We start from the raw sequence: 23,962 nt of genomic DNA on the forward strand, positions 1-23,962 counted from the left end.
TCAAACTAGAACAGATCAATATAGATATATATATATATATATATATGTCGAGGAAGATGGCTTCAATGAAGCAGTCATGATCTAACTCATCTCCAGGCGAACCATAGACTACTATGGATGCGAGAAACACTGGTACTACTAAAGCAATCTTCGCATAATCGGTATTGTCTATGATAGCAGTGCTAAACCGCCGTCTTCGTCGATGATTACGCACAATGGCTTTGATGAATACCTTGAGCTAATGTGTCTCATAACGATGAATTATTCATTCTTCTATGGTCCATGGGTTGAGCCAACAGTAAGTTCAAGCAATGTCGAACCCGTTTTCGGAAGCCAGCAGATGATGATGATGATGATGGATGGGAAATGATGAAGAATAATAAATCAAAAGTATCTCGTTGTTCAGCTCCCATTTTCGCTTCTAAAGTGTCTGTCAGTATAAACAAATAATAGCATCCGTTGAGTAACTTGTTCTCATAGTAGATATGTAAGATATATAGATCCGACAGCTTGTGGAAGTAAAAAAGCTGTGGGGGCGGCACCGCGGGGCACAACCAACTTTCCGCCGCGGAGCTCCAACTTGAGCTTCTCCATCTCCTCCTCGTCAATGTCCGCCTCGCACATCCCTAACTTGAACACCCTGCGTCGCGGCGGTGGTCGCGGCCGATTTCGAAGTCGTGGAGGTGGCCAGCCTGGTGAGGCAGGCCATGGGTCTCATGGCGCCAAAGATCGTGTGGTGCAGGGCACCGACAATGACGCCAGCGTCTCCCGCCTCAGCGCCGTGAACCTGGGCTATCTTGATGATGTCTTCGCGCCTGCATTGACGCCTCCGGGCATGGAAGTCCGTCGACTTCCCATTATCAACAGAGGTACTTTACCTCTGACAGACTCCATCTTTATCTCAACCGCTCTAATCCTTTAACCGTCATAGGTACCTACGTTCGCACTACCACCATCGACCGCCTCGTCACCCGCTTTCTCAGCGCCCATCCCTCTCACCCCAAGAAACAAATCATCTCCCTGGGTGCCGGCACCGACTCGCGCATCTTTCGTCTCCTCTCCTCCCCTACCTACGACGCATCGAATCTAGTCTACCACGAGATCGACTTTTCCGTCAACACTTCCGCCAAAATCAAACTCATCCGCGCCGCACCTCTCCTCCAACGCGTTCTCAGCAGCAGCAGCGGCGATGTTGAAATCTCTCCGACCAACGACGCCCTCCACTCGCCCTCCTACCACCTTCACCCCCTCGATCTCCGCAGTCTACCCACCTCACCGGCCCTCCCAGGCCTCGATCCTACTCTCCCTACCCTCCTCCTGTCCGAGTGTTGTCTTATATACCTCACCCCCGGCGAAGCCAGCTCGGTAGTCCGCCACTTCACAGAGACCATTTTCCCGGCGACCACGCCGTTAGGGTTGGTTCTGTATGAGCCCATCCGGCCCGACGACGCATTCGGGCGCACAATGGTGGCAAATTTAGCCACGAGGGGAATTCAGCTGCAGACATTGCAAGAGTATGCGTCGCTAGAGGCGCAGCGACGGAGGTTACGGGAGCTGGGACTGGACAGGGGACAGGCGGCGGCGGATGTGGACTTCATCTGGGAGAGGTGGGTGAATGAGCGGGAGAAGGAACGGGTGGCAGGGTTGGAGATGTTGGATGAGATGGAGGAGTGGAGGTTACTGGCAAGACATTACTGTGTTGCTTGGGGGTGGAGGGACACCCCGGGTGGAGTGTTTGAGGGATGGAGGGAGATGGAAGGGCAGGAGGAGTAGGAGTAGGAATACAGTAAGAAGTATGAAGTATGACTGTGTCGTTATGGAGTATTGTGTGCGTCATATATTATAACTAGCTAGCTAGTTAATTTATTGCACCCAAGTAGTTCCCCAGACTATCATATAATAGATTATATATGAATGAAAATCCACGTTGAGCGCACAGGCCAAGGGGCGAGAAAGAGGAGAGAGTAGACTAAGTACTATGTAGTGGAGTGAAGTATATGGTAGCCTAAGCCTGCAATGTGTATGTATACCACCCCAAGGCCCTTGTTCATACCAGTATTATGATATTATTATTGTCAATTATTGCCTAATCCTTCAAGTACTTGACAGGGTAAACTGGTATTTGCCCAGCAATCAACCCATTGGTGCAATCAAACATGACCATAGATACGAGCTCGCGAGCAAGCGAGACACAGACTAAACATAGACTATTGCCCAAGCTAGCACCATAGCTCCCGCCTATGAGCCTGTACGATTGGCTTGCTTTCTCGCCCCCTTTTTCTCAACTGCCAAACTCCGTGCCGGTCAGTGACTGAGACTAGCCCAGAGGCAGAGAGGCACTGACTCGAATGCACTCGAGCACTATTTTGTGACTTATACTGGAATAGGATGCTGATCCGGTCTGGACGGATGCTGATCGTGATGTCTTGTCTGGGAGAGGAAGGGAGTGGTTGTGAGTTTTGACCCGTGTCATATTCTGGTAAAGTTGAGTTGAGTTGACAGATGGCAATAATTAAGGATTGAGTTGGATAAACTCAGCAGATATATCATTGTTCACAGATACGCTCTCTCTTTCTCTTTTTTACTCCCCTTTTGCGAGTTCTACCACCAAGTATGGATGAATGTCTCAGGGTCCACGGACCCCTTATCCATCCATCAGGAACCGTACGGTAACCTACACTATTCCACTATCCCCAAAGAAGTAATATACGGGGGGACTTCCATGAACTGCCGCGGCGCAAAGGCCGCTGATTGGCGTGACACCCTGAGCGGGTCATGCCTAATTGGGATCGAAGCTTTAGGGCTATCCCGTTTGGGTAACCCGGGGAGAGCATCACTTTCAGGCTACTAGTCATGGTAGTCTTTCTCTAGTAGTTTGATGGTGGTGGCAGTGGGTTCCTCGTTTCTCTTTTCTTCTGGGTCTGCCGGCTTTTGTCTCTCTTTTTCTCTTTCTCTTCTTCTTCTCTTTCTTTGCTTCGGTCCAGTCTCTCGTTCTTGTCTTTACTGACCCTAGTCTTTCGTTTCGCGTGGTCTGTCGTGGTGTCATATTATTATTCTCTATACTTACGTGCCTACTTATCTCCTGCTATATCTCACAAAACTGACCCATACATATCACATCTCTCCACCTTTGGTTACATATACATACAACATACATACATATACACATCTCATACAACAATGAAGGCCACTAGCGCAACGGTGGCTTTCCTAGCCATGACTGCTGTCCAAGCAGCCAAGCACGCCCATGACCATGGCCATCACCGCAGCCATCGCTCGGTGGATGCCCCCGTGGTAAAGAAGAGTTCCTCGTGCCAGTTCCCCTCCGGTGCTGGCTTGATCTCCATTACTCCCCACGAGGTCAATGGTGGATGGGCTATGAGCCCTGACCAGGAGTGCAAGCCAGGCGGGTACTGTCCGTATGCTTGCCCGGCTGGCCAGGTCTCTATGCAATGGGACCCGGAGGCTACTTCGTACACCTACCCCATGTCCATGGTAAGCTGCCTAGGAGTAATCTTTGTTGGGCGTGACTGACAAGAATAGAATGGTGGACTGTACTGCGATGAGAACGGCGAGATCCAGAAGCCCTTCCCGGACCGTCCCTACTGCAAGGACGGCACCGGCGTCGTCAGCGCGAAGAACAAGTGCAAGGAGCAGGTGTCTTTCTGCCAGACGGTTCTTCCTGGCAATGAGGCCATGCTGATCCCCACGCTTGTTGAGGAATTGGCTACCCTGGCTGTTCCGGATCTGAGCTACTGGTGTGAGACTGCGGCACAGTAGGTTTTCCATCACGCTGAATTGTAGGAGTCCATTATACTGACAGTATAGCTTCTATATCAATCCTCCGGGATACAACACCGAGACGGCCTGTGTCTGGGGTACCTCCGCGAACCCCTACGGCAACTGGTCCCCGTATGTTGCTGGCGCCAACACCGACGGCGACGGCAACACCTATGTGAAGCTTGGATGGAACCCGATTTACCTGGAACCGACCACCCCTTTCCGCAACGAAGTCCCTGAATTCGGTGTCGAGATCGAGTGCGAGGGAGGCGGCTGCAATGGACTGCCCTGCAAGATCGACCCGTCCGTCAACGGCGTGAATGAGATGACTGGCGACAGCTCGGTGGGTGCAGGCGGTGCCACCTTCTGTGTGGTGACGGTGCCCAAGGGCGGCAAGGCCAATGTCGTTGTCTTCGACAAGGAAGGTGACTCGGCCAGCGTGCCGGTGTCCAGCAGCAGTGTAAGCAGCGTCGTCGTGAGCAGCAGCGCCAGCTCCAGCTCCACCTCGACCAGCAGCATCGTCCCTACTACCAGCAGCACGTCGACGGTTATCAGCACCAGCTCCAGCACTACCAGCAACACCCCGACTACCCCGACCCCGTCCAGCACTACTACCTCCAGCTCCACGCTCAGCTCCAGCTCCACCATCAGCACCACCAGCTCCAGCAGCATCACCCCCAGGCCTACCCCCAGCTGGACGCCCTCATCCAGCTGGAAGGTCAGCTCTAGCGCAGCATTGAACTGGACCGTGTCGGCTAGCTACACGTACAAGCCACATGCCATGGTGGAGACAGGCTCCTCGCACGCGAATCCTGTCGCTGCTGCTGCTGTTGCCAGTGGTTCAAGCCAGACATCTCGAACTGCTCAAGCAACACCGTCGGCAGCTATGACGGATGGCGCTGCTGTTGGCACTGCTGTGTCCAAGCTGAGTCTGATTGTGGCGGTCCTTGGAGCGATTGTAATGGTCTAGACCGAGACCATATTGACCCCTAACAAACCAGAAATGGTTGCATACTCACCATCATTTTTCTTGGTTCACTTCTGATGGGCACCTTTTTCACACTATACTTTATACCCTTATGATTGACGTTCTTGTACATGCTTGGTTGATGAGCATTTATTGATAATGTTTACTGTTAATATAGTCATTAATCTGTAATCCAAGTGCAAATGCCACTTAGCATGATCATAGGGTAGAGGATAGAACAGCCCGCATTCACTTAGTACGAGCTTTCATTGACCATTTAGATTCCATGTATCTGAATGAGTAGCAGTACAAATAACAAGAATGTCCAGATAAATCCAAAGAAGCAACCCAAAGACACAAGCAAAGTGGAGTATTGGTTAACTAGATAAAGTAGAACAGGAAGATGTTCGGAGTTAGTAGCCTATGTCAACTGGGAAAGCGGGAAGCCAATCGGCCCACCTCCACCTCCACCTGCACTGCCTAACATCATCGTCATCTCCTCACCACCTCCCCTCTATCTCTACACTCACACTCACCACCAGCACAACAACAACAATCAAAATGCCTCCCTCACCACAAACAGTACGCCCTCCTTCCTTACCTCTATCCCATTCCACTCCATCCCATCCCATCCACCTCCCTTTAATCCACTACCATCCTCATCTCCCTCCCCCCCGCACCCCTCCAATCCTCTAACTCCCCCTCCAGGCAAAATTAACCAGCACCCTCCACCTCCTAATCCCACGCCTCCGCCTGCTCCAAAAAAAAGACACCGCCAGCTCCGTCGTCCAACGGCGGGACCTCTCCACCCTGCTAGCCGAGAACCGCTCCACGAGCGCCCGCATCCGCGTCGAGAATGTGATCGCGACCGACACCGCAGTGGAAGTAATGGAGATGGTCGAGCTCTACTGCGAACTACTTCTCGCGCGGGCGAATCTCCTCGATCAATCTGCCTTTGGGGAGAAGGGGGCGCGCGCGCGGAGTAGAGCGCGGGGGGAGGCGCAACGCCATCTTTCATCTACTTCGTCATCTGCGTCTAAAGGTGCAGAGGGGAAAAGCTCAGGGTTCTCGTTTTGGGGGTTCGGGCGGAAACAACAACAACAAACCCATCAAACTACATCACAAACAGCAGCAGAACAAGCAAGAGCCGAAAGCGGTGGTGAGGAAGCCGGAGCAGGGGAAAAAGAAGGCTACATCGACCCGGCGCTCGACGAAGCGGCCGCAGTGATATTCTACTCGTATGCGCGGTTCCCGCACGATATTCGGGAAATGACCATCTTGCGGGGATTACTTAGCGATCGATGGGGGAAGGATTTCATGATGCTGGCGCAGGAGAATAAGCTGGAGGAGGTGAAGGTTCCGGAACGGTTGGTGAGGGGGTTGAGGGTGAAGCCGCCTTCGGAGGAGTTGGTCGAGAGTTATCTTGTTGAAATTGCGAGGGCGTATGGGGTTACTTGGCCGGATGGGTCTGTTGCTTCGCCGGAGGGGGATGTGCCGAGTTTTGTGGAGGATGAGGATAGGGATGATGGTGATGGTGGGGATGATGGGGGGGATGGGGATGTGAAGTTGCCATCTACCCCGAGGAAGATCGGTCAGTCTGGTGATAGTGATGGTGATGCGCGACGGGCATCAGAGACAATGGAGTTGAATAAGGCGACGCCGCCGCGGGGGCTATATTCCGAGGGAAAGAGTCCGGTGAGTGTGGCGCCGCCGGGGCCGAGGGTGGATAATTTGAATCCCAAGGTCAAGGTGCCTGGGGAGGAGGATGTGTCTAAAGAGGCAAGGCAGTCGAAGCCGGCGAAGAGTGACATACCCGAGTTGGATGAGTTGACGAGACGGTTTGCGGCGTTAAGACGGTGACATGCACATTACCTCTACACTCACTACATTAACAGTTACGATGTTATGATGATAAGCACGAGCAAAACTTCTATTAGATGCATGCATGCATCCATCTATCTATCCTCTCTGTTCTCTCTTTTGTCATCCAATGCATAATGTAACAACAGGTATAATATATCAACAGCAACCGCTGAACCATCCCAACCCAGATCAAAATCCAAAGCACACGACCGGACACCGCTATGCAATGGGTCCATTATATATATGTACAAGAAGCAACTCTAACGCCTGTGCAGTGATATGAGAAAATAAAACAAGCAAGACTTAGTCCCGCTCTTCTTCCTCACCGGGAAGGAAGACTTCATGTCCGGAACCTTCGTAGACAAAGATGGCTGCCACGCAGCCAAACACCGACACCAATGCAATCAGCCACCAGGCGAATCCGACCATGCCCATCTCCAGACCGTAGCCATACCACGATCCGGAAAAGATCGGTCCAATGGTACGGAACGCCGAGGACACGGACTGGCCGATGCCGTGGATGGTGCCGAGCACTGACGGGTGCGGAGAGCAGTTGTTCAGGAGAATGATGGAAGTGGGAAGAGTGAAGGTTCGTGCCGTCACTTGCAGGAACAAGACCACAATGATGGAGAACCACACCCATCCGCCGTTGGCCTGGCCCGGCGGGGGTGCGGATGACGGAGCTAGAGCAATGTATGGCGCGAATGCGTACGCCAAGGGAAAGAGCGTCAAGAAGTACTGGTAACTCTTGGCCGTGCCCAAACGGTTGTTGATGCTGGGGTAGATGGTGAACTGGAGGAGCATGCCAATCACACCGAGGATGGCGGTAGCAAAACCAACACTTTGCGGCAGCATGCCCAGACCGCCAGTGAAGATGAAGGGCAGTCTCTGCACCGGACTGGCCGGGTCGTTGGCATCATAACGCGGGGTAGAGAGGAAAAGCAGCCAGAGGTTGTTGAAAGCACCCATCTGAAAGTCGAAGAAGGCCTGCGCCAACAGCGTGCACAGCACGTTCTTGGTCCAGATCCGGCGGAAAGGCAAGGTGCGAGCCTGACGGCTTGCCTTGGTCGCCTTCTCTTCCATCTCGTAACTTTCGGCCGGGTCTCTGCGGTTCAGCAGAGGACCTGCCTCGTCATAATCCGCGAACGGCAGTCTCTGGTACAGCGGAGAGTTCGAGGGAACGACTGCCCGAATACCGCGAGCGAAGATGCGCATCGAGAACACGCCCAGACCGGGCTTGCCCTTGCAAGCTTCCAGAGTCTGTGCAGTCCGTTAGCAGTGCGCATAGCAGATGTCAACAGAAAACATACCTCTTCAAGACCGATGGCGACACAGACCGCAGCAAATGTCAGGAAAATGCAATTCGCCAGCATGGGCAGCGCGTACGGGTAGCGAACGAGCCATTGCACACCGTCGGCGCCGCCGAAAGAAGAATCAGGACCGAAGAGTCGAGGATACGCCTTGACCGGATCAGCCAGCATACCACCCATCACTGAAAGAGATTAGCTGTAGCCACATACATCACAGCAGGGTACCTACCAGGTCCGAACAGCGCGGCGACGTTGAACCCGATAGGCAGAATCAGGAACGCGCGCGAGTGGTATTTCTTCTCCTTGACATTCTCCGCAATCATAGTCCGAATGATACCCACTGTTCCGTTGATAGCACCGCCAAAAGAACGCCAGAACACGGCCTGCGCGAATGACGTCGAAAAGGCAACACCCAGACAGGACAGCGCGGTACCAATAAGACCAACCAGCAAAACAAACTTCCGACCACCCCATTCTGCATCGGCGACACGGCCCCAAGGGATAGCTGTTGCAAACTGCGCGGCGGTAAAGGCACCCTGGAGGATACCGGCCTGGGTGGAGACATCGGCGTCGGAGAGGTTCTCATCGAAGGATTTCAGTTGGTAGAACATGTATGCCTGCAGGGAGGCAATCTGGAGAAAGTCGAAGACACGACAGAGACCCAAGAGGGCCAACTGCCCTTTGCGCGGAAGGGACATCCATGTAACGGGTGCTGGACGAGGCCGGGGAGCCGACGAGTCGGCCAGTTCTTGAGGTTGTAGGAGAGACATTTGTGGCTGGCTGTAGGAATGGGAGCGACTGCGAGCGTGTCCAGGACCCCAGTCGAAGGAAGTGTTCCTCACGGCCATGTTGGAGTGAGAGCGATTATCGTCGTAATCGTCGTCGTAGCGGCCGGAAGAGCCCTCAGAGACGTCAGCTAACGAGATGTTGGATTCTCGGCGACGACGTTGTTGAGAAGAGGTAAAGTCCGCGGGGTCGGGTTCGCCGCCTTGATCGTGACCGGATGTCCAGGAAGTGGCTCGGGTATGACGAGCATTCCGGCTCTTAGAGGCTTGGGCGAAGGAGGAGGAGGTGGCCGAGAGGGGGTTGGGAGTGGCCGCTGGAGTAGAGATGGCCGAGGAAGGGGTGGTGGAGAGCGATAAAGAGGGTAGCGACGGACGCCCGGCGGTTCCTTGAGAGCCGGATTTTGGCGCAGGCATTGGAGAGTTACCTTTGGGGGGGGGCGGCGAATGATGATAGGGCAGCCCACGGTACTGGAGAAGAACAAGAAGGAAGGGAGGGGCCGGACCGGGGCTTGATGGTTTGGTTTAGGTCAGGTCAGATCGGGATCCACGAAAAGAGAAGAAGCGAGAATGAGAGACTGAGAGTAGGAAGTAAGAGAGAGAGAAAGAGAGAAGAAGAAAGGAATGGAAAGGGAAGATCGTGAAAAGAGAGAGAGAGAGAGAGAGAGAAGACTAGACAGAGAAGACCATCAGGAGAACTGCCGTACTCAGTAAGAACTGGGAATTACAACTTACTGGATGTACTGAACAACTGATTGTTACTGAATGGAAATTAATGAAGTATACGCCCAAAGGGGAAATAGCTCGTGAAACTAAAATAAGCCGAATAAATTAAAAATCGATTTAATTAAAAACCCATTTTATTTTTAAAAAAAAAAAAAATCATTTTTATTCTTCATTCGGATCGGCAACGAATCCCCGAGCTTGCGACGACTCTTTCGTCGGTTCTCCACCTCAACTCGTCCGTTCCTTCCTCGTCCGGCCTTTTGGCGTCTTGGCATCCATTCTATCTCCCCCCCGTTGAATTTTCCTCTTTTCCTCCTTGGCACTTTTGTTTCGAGTTTCGACACAATTGATACTGTACCCACTCTCTCTTCCTCTTCCTACAAAGTAACTAGATAGGACTAGGATGATACTTTTACATGTCTCTTCCCCGGCTAAACAGACCCTCACCAGCGTCTCATCCAGACGACCTGAAATCTTTTCCCTCCCGTTCCGTTCCCATGAAACAAAAACCCCCATCCATGCGTCTTGTAGAAAGTGTCTACGTAGCATCAATTCCGACCTCTCCGCTAGTTGATGTGCATGGGGCAGGTGAAAACTTTTTTGTCTTTCTAAACGAAAGCTATGCAGGCTGCGTCAGACGTCGGAGATCAAAGCCTTCAGTTCAGACGTACGCAATTCGATGCGTAGATAAAAGTAGTAGCGAGTGACGGAAGTGACATGCAGTTTCGGTTGTTGGGTCGGGGCTGCGTCCGCACGAGTCAGTTTTTCTTTCCTGTCAGCTACAAACTAAGCTACTAGTTAACTTTGTGCTCGTTGTCGGCGTCATGCATTTCTATGGCTCGTTGCCGCTTTGCTCGGCTTTGCGTATGTATGTATGTATGTATGTATCGTCAGCCGATGACCGTCCCGTGTATTAGCCGCTGTATGGTATGGTTCCAAGGTTCAAGGAGATAGATCGTATGTGTGAATTGGAAGAAAGGAAAGAGATTGTTGTTTATACATAAGTTAAATATTTATCTTTATATTCATTTATAAGCACATCAATAATCACACTTATTATAATGTGCATCTATCTATCGCACATAATGTTCATCCGCTCGCCAGGATGGACCCCGTTGTTCTGCCAACGGAAAATACCGCGGTGGCTCCTGTGACTTCGTCCAGCGTCGCCAATGCCACCACGGCGTCTCCTCCGATTCCGTCCAGGGCTTGGACCTCTCGATCCTATCGACACTCTCCGTCGATGCCCTCTCCTTCACCCGGCTAAATTGCTGTTGGCGCCGGTATATCCGCATGATCGTATAGATGGCCACGATGGTAACGACAAAGCCGAAGACCGGGGCGATCCATCCCACGTTGTTATCTAAATTGCGATAGTCAGCGGGGTTATACTTCCTGCCGTCAGCGGGAGTCTGCTTACCATAAACACTCTTCAAATTGCCGGACCCGCTCTCACTCTCCTCCTCCTCATCATCACCGGTCTGACCCCAATCGAAGTGTGCATCAGGGTGATCAGGATCGACCCAAGGAACGGTGTTAATTCCAGCCGGGGGAATGGCAGGTCCAGCGCCCTCCTCGCCGGGCATTCCATACGTCTGCGCATTCTCACATGACTCCCGGCCACAGTAGCCCTGGAGATCGGGCGACGGCGTGAAGGTGAACATGCTGCGCGACTTGCCCAGAACCTTGCCCTCCACATCCACCGCCTCCGCGTAGGTCCAGCGGTAGAAGTGCGGTGCCGAATAGCTCGTCTCGAATCCTCTCTTTTCGGTCTGCTTGATGAGCATATACGGGCCAGTCGAGTTGGTCGCGCCGTAGAACCGCCAGTACTTCACACGCGTAGCTCCGTTCCAGCTGACGTAGAACGTCGTCGGAGAGAAGGTGTCGGTTGATTGCGAGTACGTCCAGAGAGCCGGCACGTCGGTAGGCGTTCCATCCCATTCGAACTTTTGCGCCCGGTAGTTCATGATGCGATCCTTGTCGATGTAGCCCCAGAGCAGCACGTTGCCTTCTTCGTCATGTTCCGAAACATAGGCGTTGTTACCCCACCCAATGAATACGTTCTTGTTCGGAAGGACTTGCATGTTACCCTGGCTGGAGCTGATCATGGTCTTGCCGGGAGGAGAGTAGTCGTGCAGCTGAGTGGCGGTGTTATCTTGGTGATCGATCAAGATGATCATGCCCGAGGAGAAGTCGTGGGTGCGGTTGAACCCATTGTACCCGTTGTTGTACAGAGACAGCAGAGTGTGGGTGGAGTTTTCACCAAGCCACCGCGCATCGTGCTGCTGCGAAAAACTGAAGTTGATGTTCTTAAACGTGGGATGCGCTCCATGCAACCGCCAGATGATAGATCCATCCTTGCCGGAAATCTTGTAAATCGCGCACGTGTGGCGCGAAGAGATCAAATAGTCGCCGTCAGCGTTCTTATCGATCGAGTTGATATGGAAGTAATCCCAGGGCGAGCGCGGGTCCAGCCCAGTGCCCGAAGTATCCGTGTGACTCGGCCAGGTGTAGGCATCCGAAGGGTCGACGTGGTCGAGGGATTTCCACTCGAACAGAACTTCGTTGGTCTCCACATTCACCTCCTGGAAGATACTCTCCATCACCCATCCCATACCGGATTTCACGTTCCACGGGGACATGTCAAACTGTCGCTGCTGGTAGACCGTCATCAAGGCAGTCTTGCCGTCATTGATAGGCATGAATTCGTGCATATCGCTGGATGCCATGCCGCCCCCGGGAACCACGGTTCGGACGATGCTATAGTGGTCATCCATGATGACTCCATGACCTCGACAATACCCATTCTGTTGAACACCCTGAAAGAAACACAAGTGATCCTTTCCCTTGTATTTGCAAACGTGCATGCCGTGGGCATTTCCGGGGCCCGAGTTACCCCAGCCGCTCCAGACTAGGTTCTATAACATGGTCAACACCATACAATAAACTCGGGCGGGAATATCAGAAGCATACCCCCTCATCATCATAGATATACGGGCCGGAATTGGACGCTTCGTACGGGCCGACAAAGATGTAACCCGGGCTTAGCTTGTCGGGAACTCTATGTTCCAAAGTAAGGACTGGAGGGTAGAGATCGGGTCGCTGCAGGTGGACGTCGAGACAAGGTTAGCGATCCGGGTGGCGAACATCTTGGCTACTATTGCGTGCAAGCAGCTGCGATAACGCTAAAGCAGGCGCAACTCACAGATTTGAAGACCGAATCGATCTCTGCGACGACAGTGTGAAGGCATGCGAATAATAATAGCGCCACACAGGCGACTATGGAGGACGGAGCCGATCCCCCGGCGATATGAGTGAAGGCCACCATGGATTCTTTACATCACTTGCTCGGAGTGAGCTCGGAAGTTGATAGGAAGATCGAATGAGCGAGAGGGAAACAGAGGGAAACAGAGAAAAAGGAATGTCGATGAAAGATGAAAAACAGATGCAGATGGCGAGAAAATCCCACAGTCAATGCAGGGCCACCTGATCGGGGTGTCAAGGTATGTACCGAAGTATGTATACAGGGATGAAAGAATGGGGGAAGATCGGGGGAGAGTAGGGGAAGGGATCAGCGGTTGATGATATAAAGGGAGGAAGAGAGGGCGAGAGGGAGAGAGAGATAGTAGAGGAGACGAAAGCGGCGAAACAAGGACCATAGGACGCTCTCGACTTTCTTCCTCTCCGTCTATTTGAATCCTCTTTTTTTCCCCCTCTGGTCTGCTTTTTCTGCCCGCAAACCGCCGGGGATAACGTTTGGCAATCCTGCTTTATGCTTCAGGCTGGCCACAGTTCGTTACACCCGATTTCCTCGTTTCGTCGGTGGAGTCGTGCCAAGCCCGGCCAACGTACGATGACACCCAATGTGGATTAGCCATGGCGAGCCGGAGTTCTGGAAATGTAGTGGCTACAAACCATCATTGGTTGATCGGAGCGGGAACAGGATAAAGATCCCCACCCCAATCTGGCACTGGCTGTTCATGTTTATTGCAGTCGTGCAGCAGCAGGGATTGAAATCTCCATACCTCAGACGCAGAGGCACAGTTGGCATGGCATACAGAGACAGCAGCGTGTGTTGGTCCATACCGACATATGACAGATAATGATACGGTCTGTCAGAGAAAGATGTGTTCCAAGGTATAGTATAGTGATAGCAAGATAACTACAGTTGTGAATTTCCACAACTCTAATCGTCATCACGTTGCGCAAAGATAGGCGATCTTTGTGGCGCATTTGGCACCTGCCTCGTAACTAGGAGAATTGTCTATCCTAATGCTTGGTTCGGGCACTTATTTCCAGACCACATTGAAGTACTACGTAGACATGACCTCCTGACCATCCTCATTTTATCTCTATGATTAGAGCCTTCCGTCTACAGCAATTCCCCTTCTGTCTGTATAGCAGCAGCACCGCAAGTACTCCAACGAATTCACAACCTAATAACGATAATAATCAATATCACACCACAACAGCAAGCAAAAGAATCACCGTCATGAAAGGTATAAGAAGCAAAGCGTTGAACCCCCATCTACTTTGTCCTCAGCTCACAGCTACGGCGTAAACTAGTACTACCAACTTGCGGAGAGAGAACATACGTACCCCCTCCACGTAGTGCCTCCCCCAACCCCATCTAGTCTAATCCACGCCAGTCCTCACATCCCAACTAGCACAAATCACAGCACCAATTGAACCACCGTTCCAGCTAGCTAATAAAAGCAGCCGCCACTAGATAATTAGATCCTCCCTTGAACCCTTCAAATAACACCACTAATTACTCTGACTACTATCCCAGTGGGATCAAGGCTAACTAAAGACAAAGATAGATACACAACACACACGTTACCCATTACCGGGGGGTATATTTACATCCGTACGAACCCGGTAAACCATGGAACCAACAACCCCCCGGGCAAATTGGGTGTGTTTCGTTAACGCCGAACCTAACGCCCAATCAGGAATAGTCGCCACGACTGCCACAGGCAAAATTTCATGGATTTCATGTTCAGGCTAGACCAAGGGGAACTGAACTGAGAAGAAGGGGGGGGGGGGACCCATGCCGACGCCACGTCACGCCACGGTTGTGGTTGGAGCAGGAGAAAGAGAAAACTGGTGGAGTTGCGAGGAAGGAGACTTCTCCACTCTTTTAGTTTGATTGATTGATTAGTTGATGGGCTGGGCCTTTCACTAGGTACTAGGTGCCTGTCTAGTCGAGGTAGGTAAAATATTTGCCGGGCCGGAATTGGAGTGCTAGTCAGGGCTCCCGGCTGTGGTAGGGGATAGGATTCTTGATCACCTATTTTGTAGATAGTTGTTGTTTGTAGAGTTTTATTGTTGAAGGTAGATAAGTACATAGTAGTTATGCATGTGGTTGAGAATGTCATGGCTGGCTGTATTCCTCATTAAGCCTGTCACGCTTAGTCATCTACATGAAAAGAAAAGCGAAATGAACAATGGAGACAACCCCAACAATAAACAGTGCCTGAATGGCTTGGCAGAAATCCAATAGTCCAAAACAAAAGATACAGAAACGAAACAAAAATACTAAACGAATACGACACCGGATCACGGGTCACACAGACATTTGAATCCTGGCGCTTGCAGAACATGTACTTTCCTTATGCTGCATTGGATGCATCACAGCACAACACAACACAACTAACACTCTACGTATATAATTTTAGACAGGTTCATACGCACACACACACAACTTGCCTTGGAACGTAAGCGCTGCACTCTCATCTCCTATCCTTGGCTGCATCAGCGGAACTCTATTAATAGGCGCCGCCACACCACACCAGCACCCCTTTCGTCGCAGCACAGCTTCAAGTTTAGGCGGCGGAGGCGGCGGGTATAGGAGCCGCTCATTTTTGAGAGTCATGGCTTGCATAATTCGCTGACCATCCAACCAACCAACTAGCTGGTTAAAAGTAATTCGGAACATTTTGAGGTATTTATGCTAGGCTCATTGGTTTATGCCCCACGTGCTGCTTGACATTGCGCATTGAGATTGTAATGTTGTACTTTGTTGTTGCCAACTGGCAGTGAGTAGTATCTACTCCGTACGGCTTATTGGTATGGTTGGTTTAATTTCCGTCATGCGCTGGGCGGGCGCCTTATGCATGCAGCTGGGTCGATAGATCTGCTGTAAGCAAGCCTGAAGTACCGAGCGGAGTTAGTATCTGATCAATGAGGATGATGAATGCTCTGCTTACCGCCAGGCTCAGCTCGCATACATACAAGGCTGTGTGATGAGTATGACAAGGATTGGATTGGGCTGGGAACCGCGCCCGCCGAGGACGTGCCAAGCACAACGGGTTGAAGTCGCACAGCCCATGTCAGCGACCGCCATGGCCTTGTAGGGCGCGCAACAACTCCCTATGCAGGCCAAGACGGATGCTCGGCGCCTTCCACCGTGCGAGGACGAGGGGGAAGGGTGGTTGGAGTTGTTGGCTGTGACACCGCATGCCGAGGCTCGCCTACAGACTACTTACATATTACAAAACCCCCCGGCCAAGAATACACCATACGGAAGCAACCATGCTAATAGGCTAAATAATCTATATTCATCTCTCGTCGACTCCATCCACGCCAGGCAACAAGAATCCAAGATCGGTCCCTGCGCAATAAGTCTAACCAACATAGCCAAGAAAATTCCCCCCACTGTAAGCCATAGAGCGAGAAACCCAGCCAAGAGCCAAGGAAATAGCAGAACATCAGTGCAGTATTAGCAACAAATACCCCTGAGAAGGTGGTACGCTCATCGGTGTATATCAACATGAGAAAAGCAGTTTTGGGAATAATTAGGGAAAATAAAGCAAAGACCCGCAGCATTGGCGCCCAGCGCATGCTGCAAAGGGAAAAAGCGAAGGAAATTCAAAGAACCAGGCAGCAAGCAAGCGCATCTACCGAGAGAAACGCTTGAAGGCCATGGTAGCAACCAAGCCGGTCGCCAGCAGAGCACCACCCATGGTGACAGCCTGCAGAGCGGCGTTCAGCATCTGGCGCCTGTTGCGGCCGCGGCAGCGCTTGAAGAAGTCGGCCATGTCGTTACCGCGGGGGAAAGGAGTGTCGGGGACCTCCTCACCCAGGAACTCGCAAAGCGGGCCCCAGCCCTCGCCGATCTTGTACTCGAGGAGCCTCTCGGGAGGAACCAGGCTGCGGACCTCCTCAACGTGGTCAAGGTAGACCTGCTTGCCCTTGTTGGGGAAGTCGCCGCGAAAGAAGGTCTGGAAGAACTTGTTGAGCATGGGGTAGTACATGCTAGCGGCCCAGCTGAAGTTCGAAACGAACTTGTGCTCAGGGTCGGAGACACGCCACCAAACGGTCTTCATGACGGAACTATAGGGAATCAGTTAGACTATGCTCTGAATCGCAGAACGAAGGAATATAACATACGCATGCCACGACTCAACATCACGGGTGGTCAGAATGACCTTGGCGTTGGGGTAGGCCTCGATCAGCTCCTTAGCAAAGGCACAGGCAGGCCAGTCACAGACGGCCTTTGAAAGAGTCAGCGTGCGAGTTCGTTGCGAGTGATCTATAGTAGCAACCTACCTGGCAGTCTCCCAGAAGCTGATCCCATTCCTTTCTACCGAACTCGCCGACACCGTCGTACTTGGCAGCGAGAGCATCGTGCCACATCAGGCAGTCGGGAGGGTTCTCCATACTGGCGGACATCATGTGGTAGGTCTTGACGTAGCCCAGACGTTCAAGGGCAATGCGAAGGGCTGTTCACAGAACCAGTCAGTCATGTAATCCGTCGTCTGCCTCCCCAAGTAGCACCTACAAGCAGTTCCGGTTCTTCCCACGCCCAGAGCCAGCACCTTCATGGGCACGGTGCGGTGGCACTTGCGGCGGTCGATGCAGGTGTCATCGGTGAAGATATCAGTGATTGGCTGGGGAGCCAAATTGTCGGCGTGAATCAAAGACATGATGGATTATCGGCGGAGATAGATGTGTGGCTTGAAGTAGTATAGTAAAGCGAACTGGATGTACTACCCGGGGTTGTAGTGGTAGTAGTAATGAAGGTGTTACTCTGCAAGGGACCGCTGGTCGCAAAGGAAGGAACAGGTCTAAGGACAGACGACGAACTGAGTCCAACCCGAGGAAGACAGACAGGCAGGCAGACAAGGATAGAGACAAGAGAAAAAGAATGGAAGAGAAGAAAGAAGTGGATTCCAGAGCAGGCGTTGCAGAGATTAAAAGGAGCCCGGGAGTAGATCAAGAACAATCAAGGTGATGGAGTCGTAGATAACCCAGAAGGACCCAGAAAGGCTAGTCTCGATGGTGGGAGGGTAATAATAAGATCAGACTAGGAAAAGCACCTTGGCGCCTCTGCGCCGAAAGAGTAAATTAAATTATTTGCAATTTCTGGATTTCGAATATTTTGGATAATAGTAAATGACGGCCAGACTGAATGTGGGAACTTTCCTGTCTTCTGGGGAAATCCGCGACGGAAACCTTGGATTGGTCTGGCCGGTCGTTTGGATCTTCATCCACTTCTCTGGACCATTGGAAACATGAATACTTCTGAAACGGCGTGCGTTTATTTCCTTTCCCCCAAGTATACTTTTTGTTGTCAAAAATTATTATTTTTTTTTTGCCCTGAAGCGAGTGATTCTTGTTCCCTCATTGCAATCAATTATTCATTTCTATCCCCTCCATCCCTTCCTTTCCCCGGCGGAGACCCGCCGGTTGCTCAACCCACGTTCTGCAAATATTCCTCACAAGGATGGAAGTGACATTGATAATCCACCTTGTCGATAGTAATGTAGGGCCAATAATAGAGCAGGGTAGTACTCCTGGGGTACAAAGTATAACCGAAGGGGAACCCATCCATCCATAGTCATTCTCTTCCCTCCCTTCTCCCCAAAAAAAGAAACCTTGGATTACTCGACAGAAAAATAGACGTCACCGGCTGACGTTCACCCAAAAAAGCCAGAAGGATAGTCAGGGGGTGGATTTGGTTCTCCTCCACTCAACATGAGGAAGCAGATGAATTTCCACGAATCTCGCCAAGGGGAAACCCGAGGTGCTGGGCCAGTCACAAGCGAGCAGGAGGCGAGAGGGGATTCAGGGAATCAATCAATTCGACTTCCGGGAGACCCAGCAGCGGTGCGCGGCGGGGCTCCCAGCAAGAAGCAAGAAGCAAGAAGGGGAAGGGGAAAGAAGAGAAGATGGAAACATGCCAAGCCCGGCTGTCGCTGCATCCCAGGGATCGGCCGCGTAGGCCTGCGTTTCGCCGGTCGATCGTTGAGCTTCTGGATTCTCTGGATTGGATCTTGTCCTCATAGGCTCAGCTGTCGAACCGTGCCCGGACTCACACTCATTGGTTGAAGCCACAGTTGACGACGCGTACATTTCTCCGTCTGTTGCTGGATAGTGCCACTCCCCGCCCGGGCTAATGTTAAGCCACCCACGCCATCCCAGCAAGTAAAAATAAAGAACAGAAATAGAAAGGGGAAAATAATGGTCGAACCTTTTTACTTCGAACAAATGAAGATGGAAAGAAGAAGAGCCGTGCGTGTCAATTTCCAGCATGGTCTCCGCTCAGGGATACATACATGGTACGAGTTACGAAATGCGAAGCAAAGAAAAGGCCTGAAACGTATCCTCTCCTTCCATCTCCACCATACTCAAGGGTCTGTTCTGTTACGTATCATACAGAGTATGCTCCTGCATTCCTACCTGTGCGGTGTAAGGGTGGAAATCTCTGCAAACTATGCTGAGCTGCGGTGTTTACCAACACACCCATTCTGCTTTGAGATTTGTATGACCTGCAGAGTCGTCTGTCGATGTGTATACTTCGGACATGGAATGTTCATACATGGATTCCTTGTTCTGTAAGCCGGCATGGGGTAACAAAGGTAGTGTGTAATTAGCATGGCTGGGAGTGGCATTAGTTCATTAGTTCTCTCCAATTCACTCCTTCCCGTGCTGCTATCCCAATCCGGCTAGTCCCTCATCCTGGTCAACACCATGAGCATCTAATCTTGACGACTCTTCACCCTTCAGTGTTTGGTATACAGATCCATTGCCAGACAGACGGTGGAAGACCGCTGGGATCGCTCCAACAATAACCATGGCGCTATGACACCTGCCTACGTGGACTTCTGCTTGTCCAGGCCGTTCAAAGCACCCCGGAACGAACTGGATCTGTGTCCTCACAAGCTACAAAGTATATGGCTCTCGAATCTGAATCCATCTATTGAAGCCCCACATCTGCGGCGACAATGAAAGCAAGCTTCTCCGGGAAGCCTCTGTAAAGCGTGCGTGCATGCAAATGAGCCGTCACAATCAGGACATTGCATTCAAGTGCGTTGGACATGACCCTGATCCCACTACAGAGAAAGAGAGCTTAGAGCGGTATTGGAACTTGTCCTATCTCACTGTGGATCTATAGAAAGATCGACAACTTCTCTACGAACCATAGCGGTCCTATACGGTGTACAACACACGAAAGAGGAAGCTCTTGCCAGATATCATGTTTCGAGTATCCCAGGTAGGTAATCTAAAGCGTCTGCTTAGAGCTTGACCTGCGAGTCCAGTGCCCGACACCATCCACTACGGTGCTGTTCAGTGTCCACAATCTTGCCGTGCGGATGCCCTGACACCGACCCGTGCCTTTGTTCCACTGTGGAACGACCTGGAGCTTGAACGGTTGTCTCCATCTGGTGGCGGCAGTACACTTCCACGTCGTCGTCCGCGTAACTTGTCCAAGCCTCATCGATTCTATCCCTCTGTGCCAATTGCAACGGTGTATGGGAATAACCTTCAGGGCAAGCATTTCTAGACTCGAACTGGCCAGATTAAAGATACAATAGTGTGATACCTCGTGGAACGCCACCCTTGGATGTGATCAACTCTGACGGTGGACAATATGTTGCCCGTATAGGCTGTGTGCCCACAATATTCCGAGGCACGGGCTGTCTAAGGTTAACCGTCAGGAGATATTCGAGCAAATAATTTCCCCGACTTGCCTATGAGAACATGTGCATTTGGTCAGTGTATCATGCGACGCAAGTAGACCTGACAAAGTGACATAGACCTCTTTGCTGACGTTTGCTCATCTGCCAATTTGGCCACTTCAATTGTCTATCTACCTCGCCAGCACCTGCGACGTGACGTGTGGTGGTGGCTCAGCAAGAGGACGGCGTCAACTTTACTGCAATAGTCGTTTCCGAACCAAAGAGGCAAACTCGAGATGATCCGTCTGCGAAACCAGTCTCCACATGTTATGAACACGCATAATCAGACAATCCCCACGCACTCCCGACTTGCCTCGTCTTGGTTGTTACGGCCGAGCCTAGAAAATTGAAACTCGCCTTACCCGACCCAGTCCAAGCTGGTGCTACGGTCGACTAGTCCGACTGCCCCGTGAAAGTGGAATTGACTAGTGCCGCCCTCTCCGCAAGCCAGAAGAGTCTCGAAGGCCTATGCGGTCGTGAAGGCGAGGAGACTGGTTCAACGAGAGTTATTTCCTAAGGTTTCTTGAAATTCCTTGTTCCCTCATTTCCTGCCTCCCCCTTTTCTTTCTCAAAAACCGCGCATCTAGGGACAAAGTTGGAAGTAAGTTGGAAATTGGCGGAGTGATAGGCCAAAAGCTCGACTGATAATCATCTGGGCAAAGTGGGCATGGATCCCGTCCCCTATCTATCAATCAGACGACCAGTCGTTAGATGAATCGTCGTAAGCCCCATCAACCTGCCCATGTCAAGGACCACTATCACTGGCGAGCCATCCGATGTGGGGTGGTGGACCCATGGGATTCCAATCCCCAAATCTCCGTCGAACTGCATGCGCTCGACCAAAATGGTGATGCGTTAGGTAACGTTATCAACTTGTCACGGCGGTTTATCTCCACGAAGGTTGATCGCAACACGACTGGTGGGTGAATTCTGCGTAGTCTGATGAGGATCTGCCCTCTCCTTCCGGATTTTGCTACGGAGCACGAGCCGGTGCGGCATTATCAACAAGACAGGCCAGCTTGGACGTTGTTGAACAGTTCATGAAGTCGAGACAGAGGTGATACAGCGGTAATTCTTTCCCTGCGTACGGACGGTGTAACGGGATTGAGACGATAGGTAGGTCCCAAGTGCCGGTGCCGTCAATCAATCTCCGTCACAGTTCACCGATCCAAGGCCAATGCTTGTCGGACCATTAGGGCCCAAGAAGGAGGTGTGCTTCCGGAGTGGGAGGGTTGTCGAAAACGGAGTCCTCAGGCCATCCAGGTAGGCCGGATGCGATGACCAACATAAGCGTGCAGGGTAACGGTGCAGTCGTGCATCAAGCACAGCAAATCCATCAAAAGAAAGATTGTGATCAGGGTGAGAGGCCCCTTATGTATGGATTGCCAAGAGCTGCTGTCACCATCGTCGTTGGCAGGCTCGCAATCGCCGCCCGCAATCACCTCATCTCCTCGGGGCATGTCGACCCAGGCAGGAGGCAACCCTCCCCCAGTTAAGAGCACCCACAATCAACCACATTTCTGGAATGGAGACGAACTACGGAGTCCTATTAGCCCTGTCATCGACAGATAAGCTTAAATTATTTTGATGGCGCGGCCGTTGCGTGCTGGCTGCGTTGAGTGGTCCGGTCTCAGTTGTGAGATGTCTCGGGTGATCCGCTGTCAAGCATCGCGGCAGTGAAAGTCGGCTGTTGGAGGTCAGGCAGCAGCCATACCCCGTGTGAGTGCAAAAATTAGCGGACACACTTGGTCCCTGTGAACCCCTGGCAGACCCTGAAAGTGGCCCTGAGAACGGCTATAAGTGCACTCATTACAGGCATCGCATGGCGCTTATTTGAATGGAATCTACTCGATTGGACAGTAGGATGCAGGTAATCCAGAAAGGGTATTAACAGTCGCCAACCACATACAACATTGGAAACAACCGCATGCAATAATGATATATAAAGAAACACGCCCAGACTTGATATCAGCCTAATGAACCCTAACTCCTCTTGACCATATCCCGTGGTCATATATGCAATTGTATCGCCATGAAGCGATCTTTATACTTCTCCCTTCTTGCTATACCCCCCAATATTATCTCCCTCATTCCAGCTTATCCAAGTGTTCCAACCTTGTCAACACGACTTGCTTGCTTGTCTCTTCAATCTCTCCTGCAAGAAACACCTCGTCCAGAATAGCGTATACCTGTACAACCATCAGCCCATCCGTCTGCCACTCTCTTCCGGTTCCAGACAATCCCAGTGACTCCACTCCATCCACCGCCCTATAGCTTACTTACCTTGTAGAAGTTGAACACCAAGTCCAGCTCACAGACGTTTCCAAAGAACTGATCCAACACCTCGACAAAGAAATGGATCGCCTCGAGGTAGGCCAGTTCGTTGTCGGTTGCATCGACGCAGGCGCAGAAGAATAACCCCGCATATCTCCGGTAGACGACCTTGGTACTCCTCTTGAACTCGACGAAATTGGACTGGTATTTCTGGTCTCGCGGGGCGACAAGGCGATGGACCTATTCAGCATACATTATTAAATCGTTCCGCGGCGGGGTGTAGTCATGGTGATGGTGGTGGTAGTTGTCGGGAGGGGCATATAACGAACCTCGCCCTTTAGCTTGACCTTTTCTTCATCCTATCATAAATTAAGAGTATTAGATGACATTCGAATGTGTCCAAGTAGGGATGTACTTACGCTATACGGCGCATACCATTTCGCGAGCCGCGTCTTCCCCCTGTTCCTGCGTTAGGGGGTGTATTTCATGCATGGAGATGGGGCATCCCGGGGGAACGCGGGGTATGACTTACTGGCGATTCTGCACCAGAATAAATGAGAGAACCATCCCGTAAGTAGTAATTGCAAGGGAGAAGACCAATGAGGGGGTTAAATCAGCAAAGCCAGAAGTGCAACGGGGGCGTCACTTGTTCTCCGCGGTGTCTCCGGCGGACAATGCGAGTCGAGACTCCATACTGCCGGTGTTGACCGCTTTGACCGTTGGGTCACCGATTGACTTTGAGCTTTCCAGATCGAATCTGCAGACAACCAGCATAATGAGATTGATTTCCATTGTTTTCACCGACTGCTCGCTGGGATCTCTGGAAATCAATAGTCTCTTCTACAGTTCTTCTCTCCTTTTAATCCAGCCCAACTTTTAAATCAATAGTCCTCTTTAGATAGGTGGTAAACCAAGGAAACAAACAAAGAATCCAACATTCGAATCCGGCCTCACGGAGAGACCCTGCATATATCATCTGCCTTTTTCTGCTCTTTTCGCCTTTTTCTATTTCATTCTTTCCCCTGCATATTATCTATCCCATCCCGCGCTGTGCAACCAACTATTTCCCCCAACCTGAATCCGCAATGCGCAACCCCTAGACTCACACGATCTTTTCTCGGTCTTTCTCTCTTTCTCTCTTTCATCATCCTTCTCTCCGCTTCTCTTCTCACCTCGCCGAGATCCCGATCTTAATATGAACTACTCCTCCTCCCCACAATACTACCGATCACCTCATTCATAAAACTGCACCTCCTCCCTTGCTTCACCCACTCTCCTCATTTCCCTCCCCCC

General features: G+C 51.5%; 9 protein-coding genes across 9 annotated transcripts; 6 read left to right on the forward strand and 3 right to left on the reverse strand.

The window, feature by feature from the left end:
• Positions 1 to 256: 256 nt before the first annotated feature.
• ppm1 (protein C-terminal leucine carboxyl O-methyltransferase ppm1) lies at positions 257 to 1,883 on the forward strand (the record flags this gene model as incomplete). Its single annotated transcript, XM_025626997.1, has 4 exons — positions 257 to 298; positions 484 to 487; positions 528 to 869; positions 932 to 1,883. 4 exons carry the CDS (start codon positions 257 to 259, stop codon positions 1,771 to 1,773), a joined length of 1,230 nt encoding a protein of 409 aa, XP_025474101.1. The 3' UTR covers positions 1,774 to 1,883.
• A 1,054-nt stretch (positions 1,884 to 2,937) lies between these two features.
• On the forward strand, positions 2,938 to 4,968 carry BO87DRAFT_411148 (SUN domain-containing protein). Its single transcript, XM_025626407.1, has 3 exons — positions 2,938 to 3,495; positions 3,544 to 3,776; positions 3,829 to 4,968. The coding sequence occupies exons 1-3, from the start codon at positions 3,181 to 3,183 to the stop codon at positions 4,748 to 4,750; spliced, it is 1,470 nt and encodes a 489-aa protein (XP_025474102.1). The 5' UTR covers positions 2,938 to 3,180; the 3' UTR covers positions 4,751 to 4,968.
• Positions 4,969 to 5,259: 291 nt separating this feature from the next.
• On the forward strand, positions 5,260 to 6,754 carry BO87DRAFT_346436 (DUF292 domain protein). The gene is made up of 2 exons (XM_025620902.1): positions 5,260 to 5,329; positions 5,456 to 6,754. Exons 1-2 carry the CDS (start codon positions 5,309 to 5,311, stop codon positions 6,605 to 6,607), a joined length of 1,173 nt encoding a protein of 390 aa, XP_025474103.1. The 5' UTR covers positions 5,260 to 5,308; the 3' UTR covers positions 6,608 to 6,754.
• BO87DRAFT_411150 (MFS general substrate transporter) lies at positions 6,709 to 13,410 on the reverse strand (the record flags this gene model as incomplete). The annotated part of the gene is made up of 9 exons (XM_025626408.1): positions 6,709 to 7,870; positions 7,921 to 8,102; positions 8,150 to 9,130; positions 9,791 to 9,795; positions 10,584 to 10,823; positions 10,875 to 12,274; positions 12,402 to 12,530; positions 12,634 to 12,707; positions 13,344 to 13,410. 9 exons carry the CDS (start codon positions 13,408 to 13,410, stop codon positions 6,914 to 6,916), a joined length of 4,035 nt encoding a protein of 1,344 aa, XP_025474104.1. The 3' UTR covers positions 6,709 to 6,913.
• Positions 13,411 to 15,978: 2,568 nt separating this feature from the next.
• Positions 15,979 to 17,781, reverse strand: BO87DRAFT_381232 (sulfotransferase family protein). The gene is made up of 4 exons (XM_025624481.1): positions 17,215 to 17,781; positions 16,983 to 17,155; positions 16,824 to 16,927; positions 15,979 to 16,766 (listed from the first exon to the last, which is right to left on the reverse strand). The coding sequence occupies exons 1-4, from the start codon at positions 17,357 to 17,359 to the stop codon at positions 16,331 to 16,333; spliced, it is 858 nt and encodes a 285-aa protein (XP_025474105.1). The 5' UTR covers positions 17,360 to 17,781; the 3' UTR covers positions 15,979 to 16,330.
• A 47-nt stretch (positions 17,782 to 17,828) lies between these two features.
• Positions 17,829 to 18,764, forward strand: BO87DRAFT_411153 (uncharacterized protein; the record flags this gene model as incomplete). The annotated part of the gene is made up of 3 exons (XM_025626409.1): positions 17,829 to 17,906; positions 18,159 to 18,186; positions 18,382 to 18,764. The coding sequence occupies 3 exons, from the start codon at positions 17,829 to 17,831 to the stop codon at positions 18,762 to 18,764; spliced, it is 489 nt and encodes a 162-aa protein (XP_025474106.1).
• A 227-nt stretch (positions 18,765 to 18,991) lies between these two features.
• BO87DRAFT_402093 (uncharacterized protein) lies at positions 18,992 to 20,220 on the forward strand (the record flags this gene model as incomplete). The annotated part of the gene is made up of 3 exons (XM_025625655.1): positions 18,992 to 19,117; positions 19,861 to 19,945; positions 19,976 to 20,220. The coding sequence occupies 3 exons, from the start codon at positions 18,992 to 18,994 to the stop codon at positions 20,218 to 20,220; spliced, it is 456 nt and encodes a 151-aa protein (XP_025474107.1).
• A 1,117-nt stretch (positions 20,221 to 21,337) lies between these two features.
• Positions 21,338 to 21,891, forward strand: BO87DRAFT_402094 (uncharacterized protein; the record flags this gene model as incomplete). Its single annotated transcript, XM_025625656.1, has 3 exons — positions 21,338 to 21,420; positions 21,592 to 21,658; positions 21,739 to 21,891. 3 exons carry the CDS (start codon positions 21,338 to 21,340, stop codon positions 21,889 to 21,891), a joined length of 303 nt encoding a protein of 100 aa, XP_025474108.1.
• Positions 21,892 to 22,265: 374 nt separating this feature from the next.
• On the reverse strand, positions 22,266 to 23,280 carry BO87DRAFT_381235 (AP-2 complex subunit sigma). Its single transcript, XM_025624482.1, has 5 exons — positions 23,202 to 23,280; positions 23,089 to 23,128; positions 22,999 to 23,028; positions 22,679 to 22,909; positions 22,266 to 22,584 (listed from the first exon to the last, which is right to left on the reverse strand). The coding sequence occupies exons 1-5, from the start codon at positions 23,234 to 23,236 to the stop codon at positions 22,483 to 22,485; spliced, it is 438 nt and encodes a 145-aa protein (XP_025474109.1). The 5' UTR covers positions 23,237 to 23,280; the 3' UTR covers positions 22,266 to 22,482.
• Between the last annotated feature and the right edge of the window lie 682 nt (positions 23,281 to 23,962).

Source organism: Aspergillus neoniger (assembly GCF_003184625.1).
Source record: "Aspergillus neoniger CBS 115656 unplaced genomic scaffold BO87scaffold_63, whole genome shotgun sequence".
Classification (NCBI taxonomy): domain Eukaryota; kingdom Fungi; phylum Ascomycota; class Eurotiomycetes; order Eurotiales; family Aspergillaceae; genus Aspergillus; species Aspergillus neoniger.

Excerpts from the sequence above, each read along its gene's own strand:
- BO87DRAFT_411148 (XM_025626407.1), top strand. The coding sequence starts at position 3,181 with ATGAAGGCCACTAGCGCAACGGTGGCTTTCCTAGCCATGACTGCTGTC. Across the intron at positions 3,496-3,543 it reads ACACCTACCCCATGTCCATG|AATGGTGGACTGTACTGCGA; the intron begins GTAAGCTGCCTA and ends TGACAAGAATAG. Across the intron at positions 3,777-3,828 it reads TGGTGTGAGACTGCGGCACA|CTTCTATATCAATCCTCCGG; the intron begins GTAGGTTTTCCA and ends CTGACAGTATAG.
- BO87DRAFT_346436 (XM_025620902.1), top strand. The coding sequence starts at position 5,309 with ATGCCTCCCTCACCACAAACA. Across the intron at positions 5,330-5,455 it reads TGCCTCCCTCACCACAAACA|GCAAAATTAACCAGCACCCT; the intron begins GTACGCCCTCCT and ends CTCCCCCTCCAG.
- BO87DRAFT_381232 (XM_025624481.1), bottom strand. The coding sequence starts at position 17,359 with ATGTCTTTGATTCACGCCGACAATTTGGCTCCCCAGCCAATCACTGAT. Across the intron at positions 16,928-16,982 it reads AGCTTCTGGGAGACTGCCAG|GCCGTCTGTGACTGGCCTGC; the intron begins GTAGGTTGCTAC and ends ACTCTTTCAAAG. Across the intron at positions 16,767-16,823 it reads GATGTTGAGTCGTGGCATGC|TTCCGTCATGAAGACCGTTT; the intron begins GTATGTTATATT and ends GATTCCCTATAG.
- BO87DRAFT_381235 (XM_025624482.1), bottom strand. The coding sequence starts at position 23,236 with ATGGTTCTCTCATTTATTCTGGTGCAGAATCGCCA. Across the intron at positions 23,029-23,088 it reads AATGGTATGCGCCGTATAGC|GATGAAGAAAAGGTCAAGCT; the intron begins GTAAGTACATCC and ends AATTTATGATAG. Across the intron at positions 22,910-22,998 it reads AGGTCAAGCTAAAGGGCGAG|GTCCATCGCCTTGTCGCCCC; the intron begins GTTCGTTATATG and ends TATGCTGAATAG.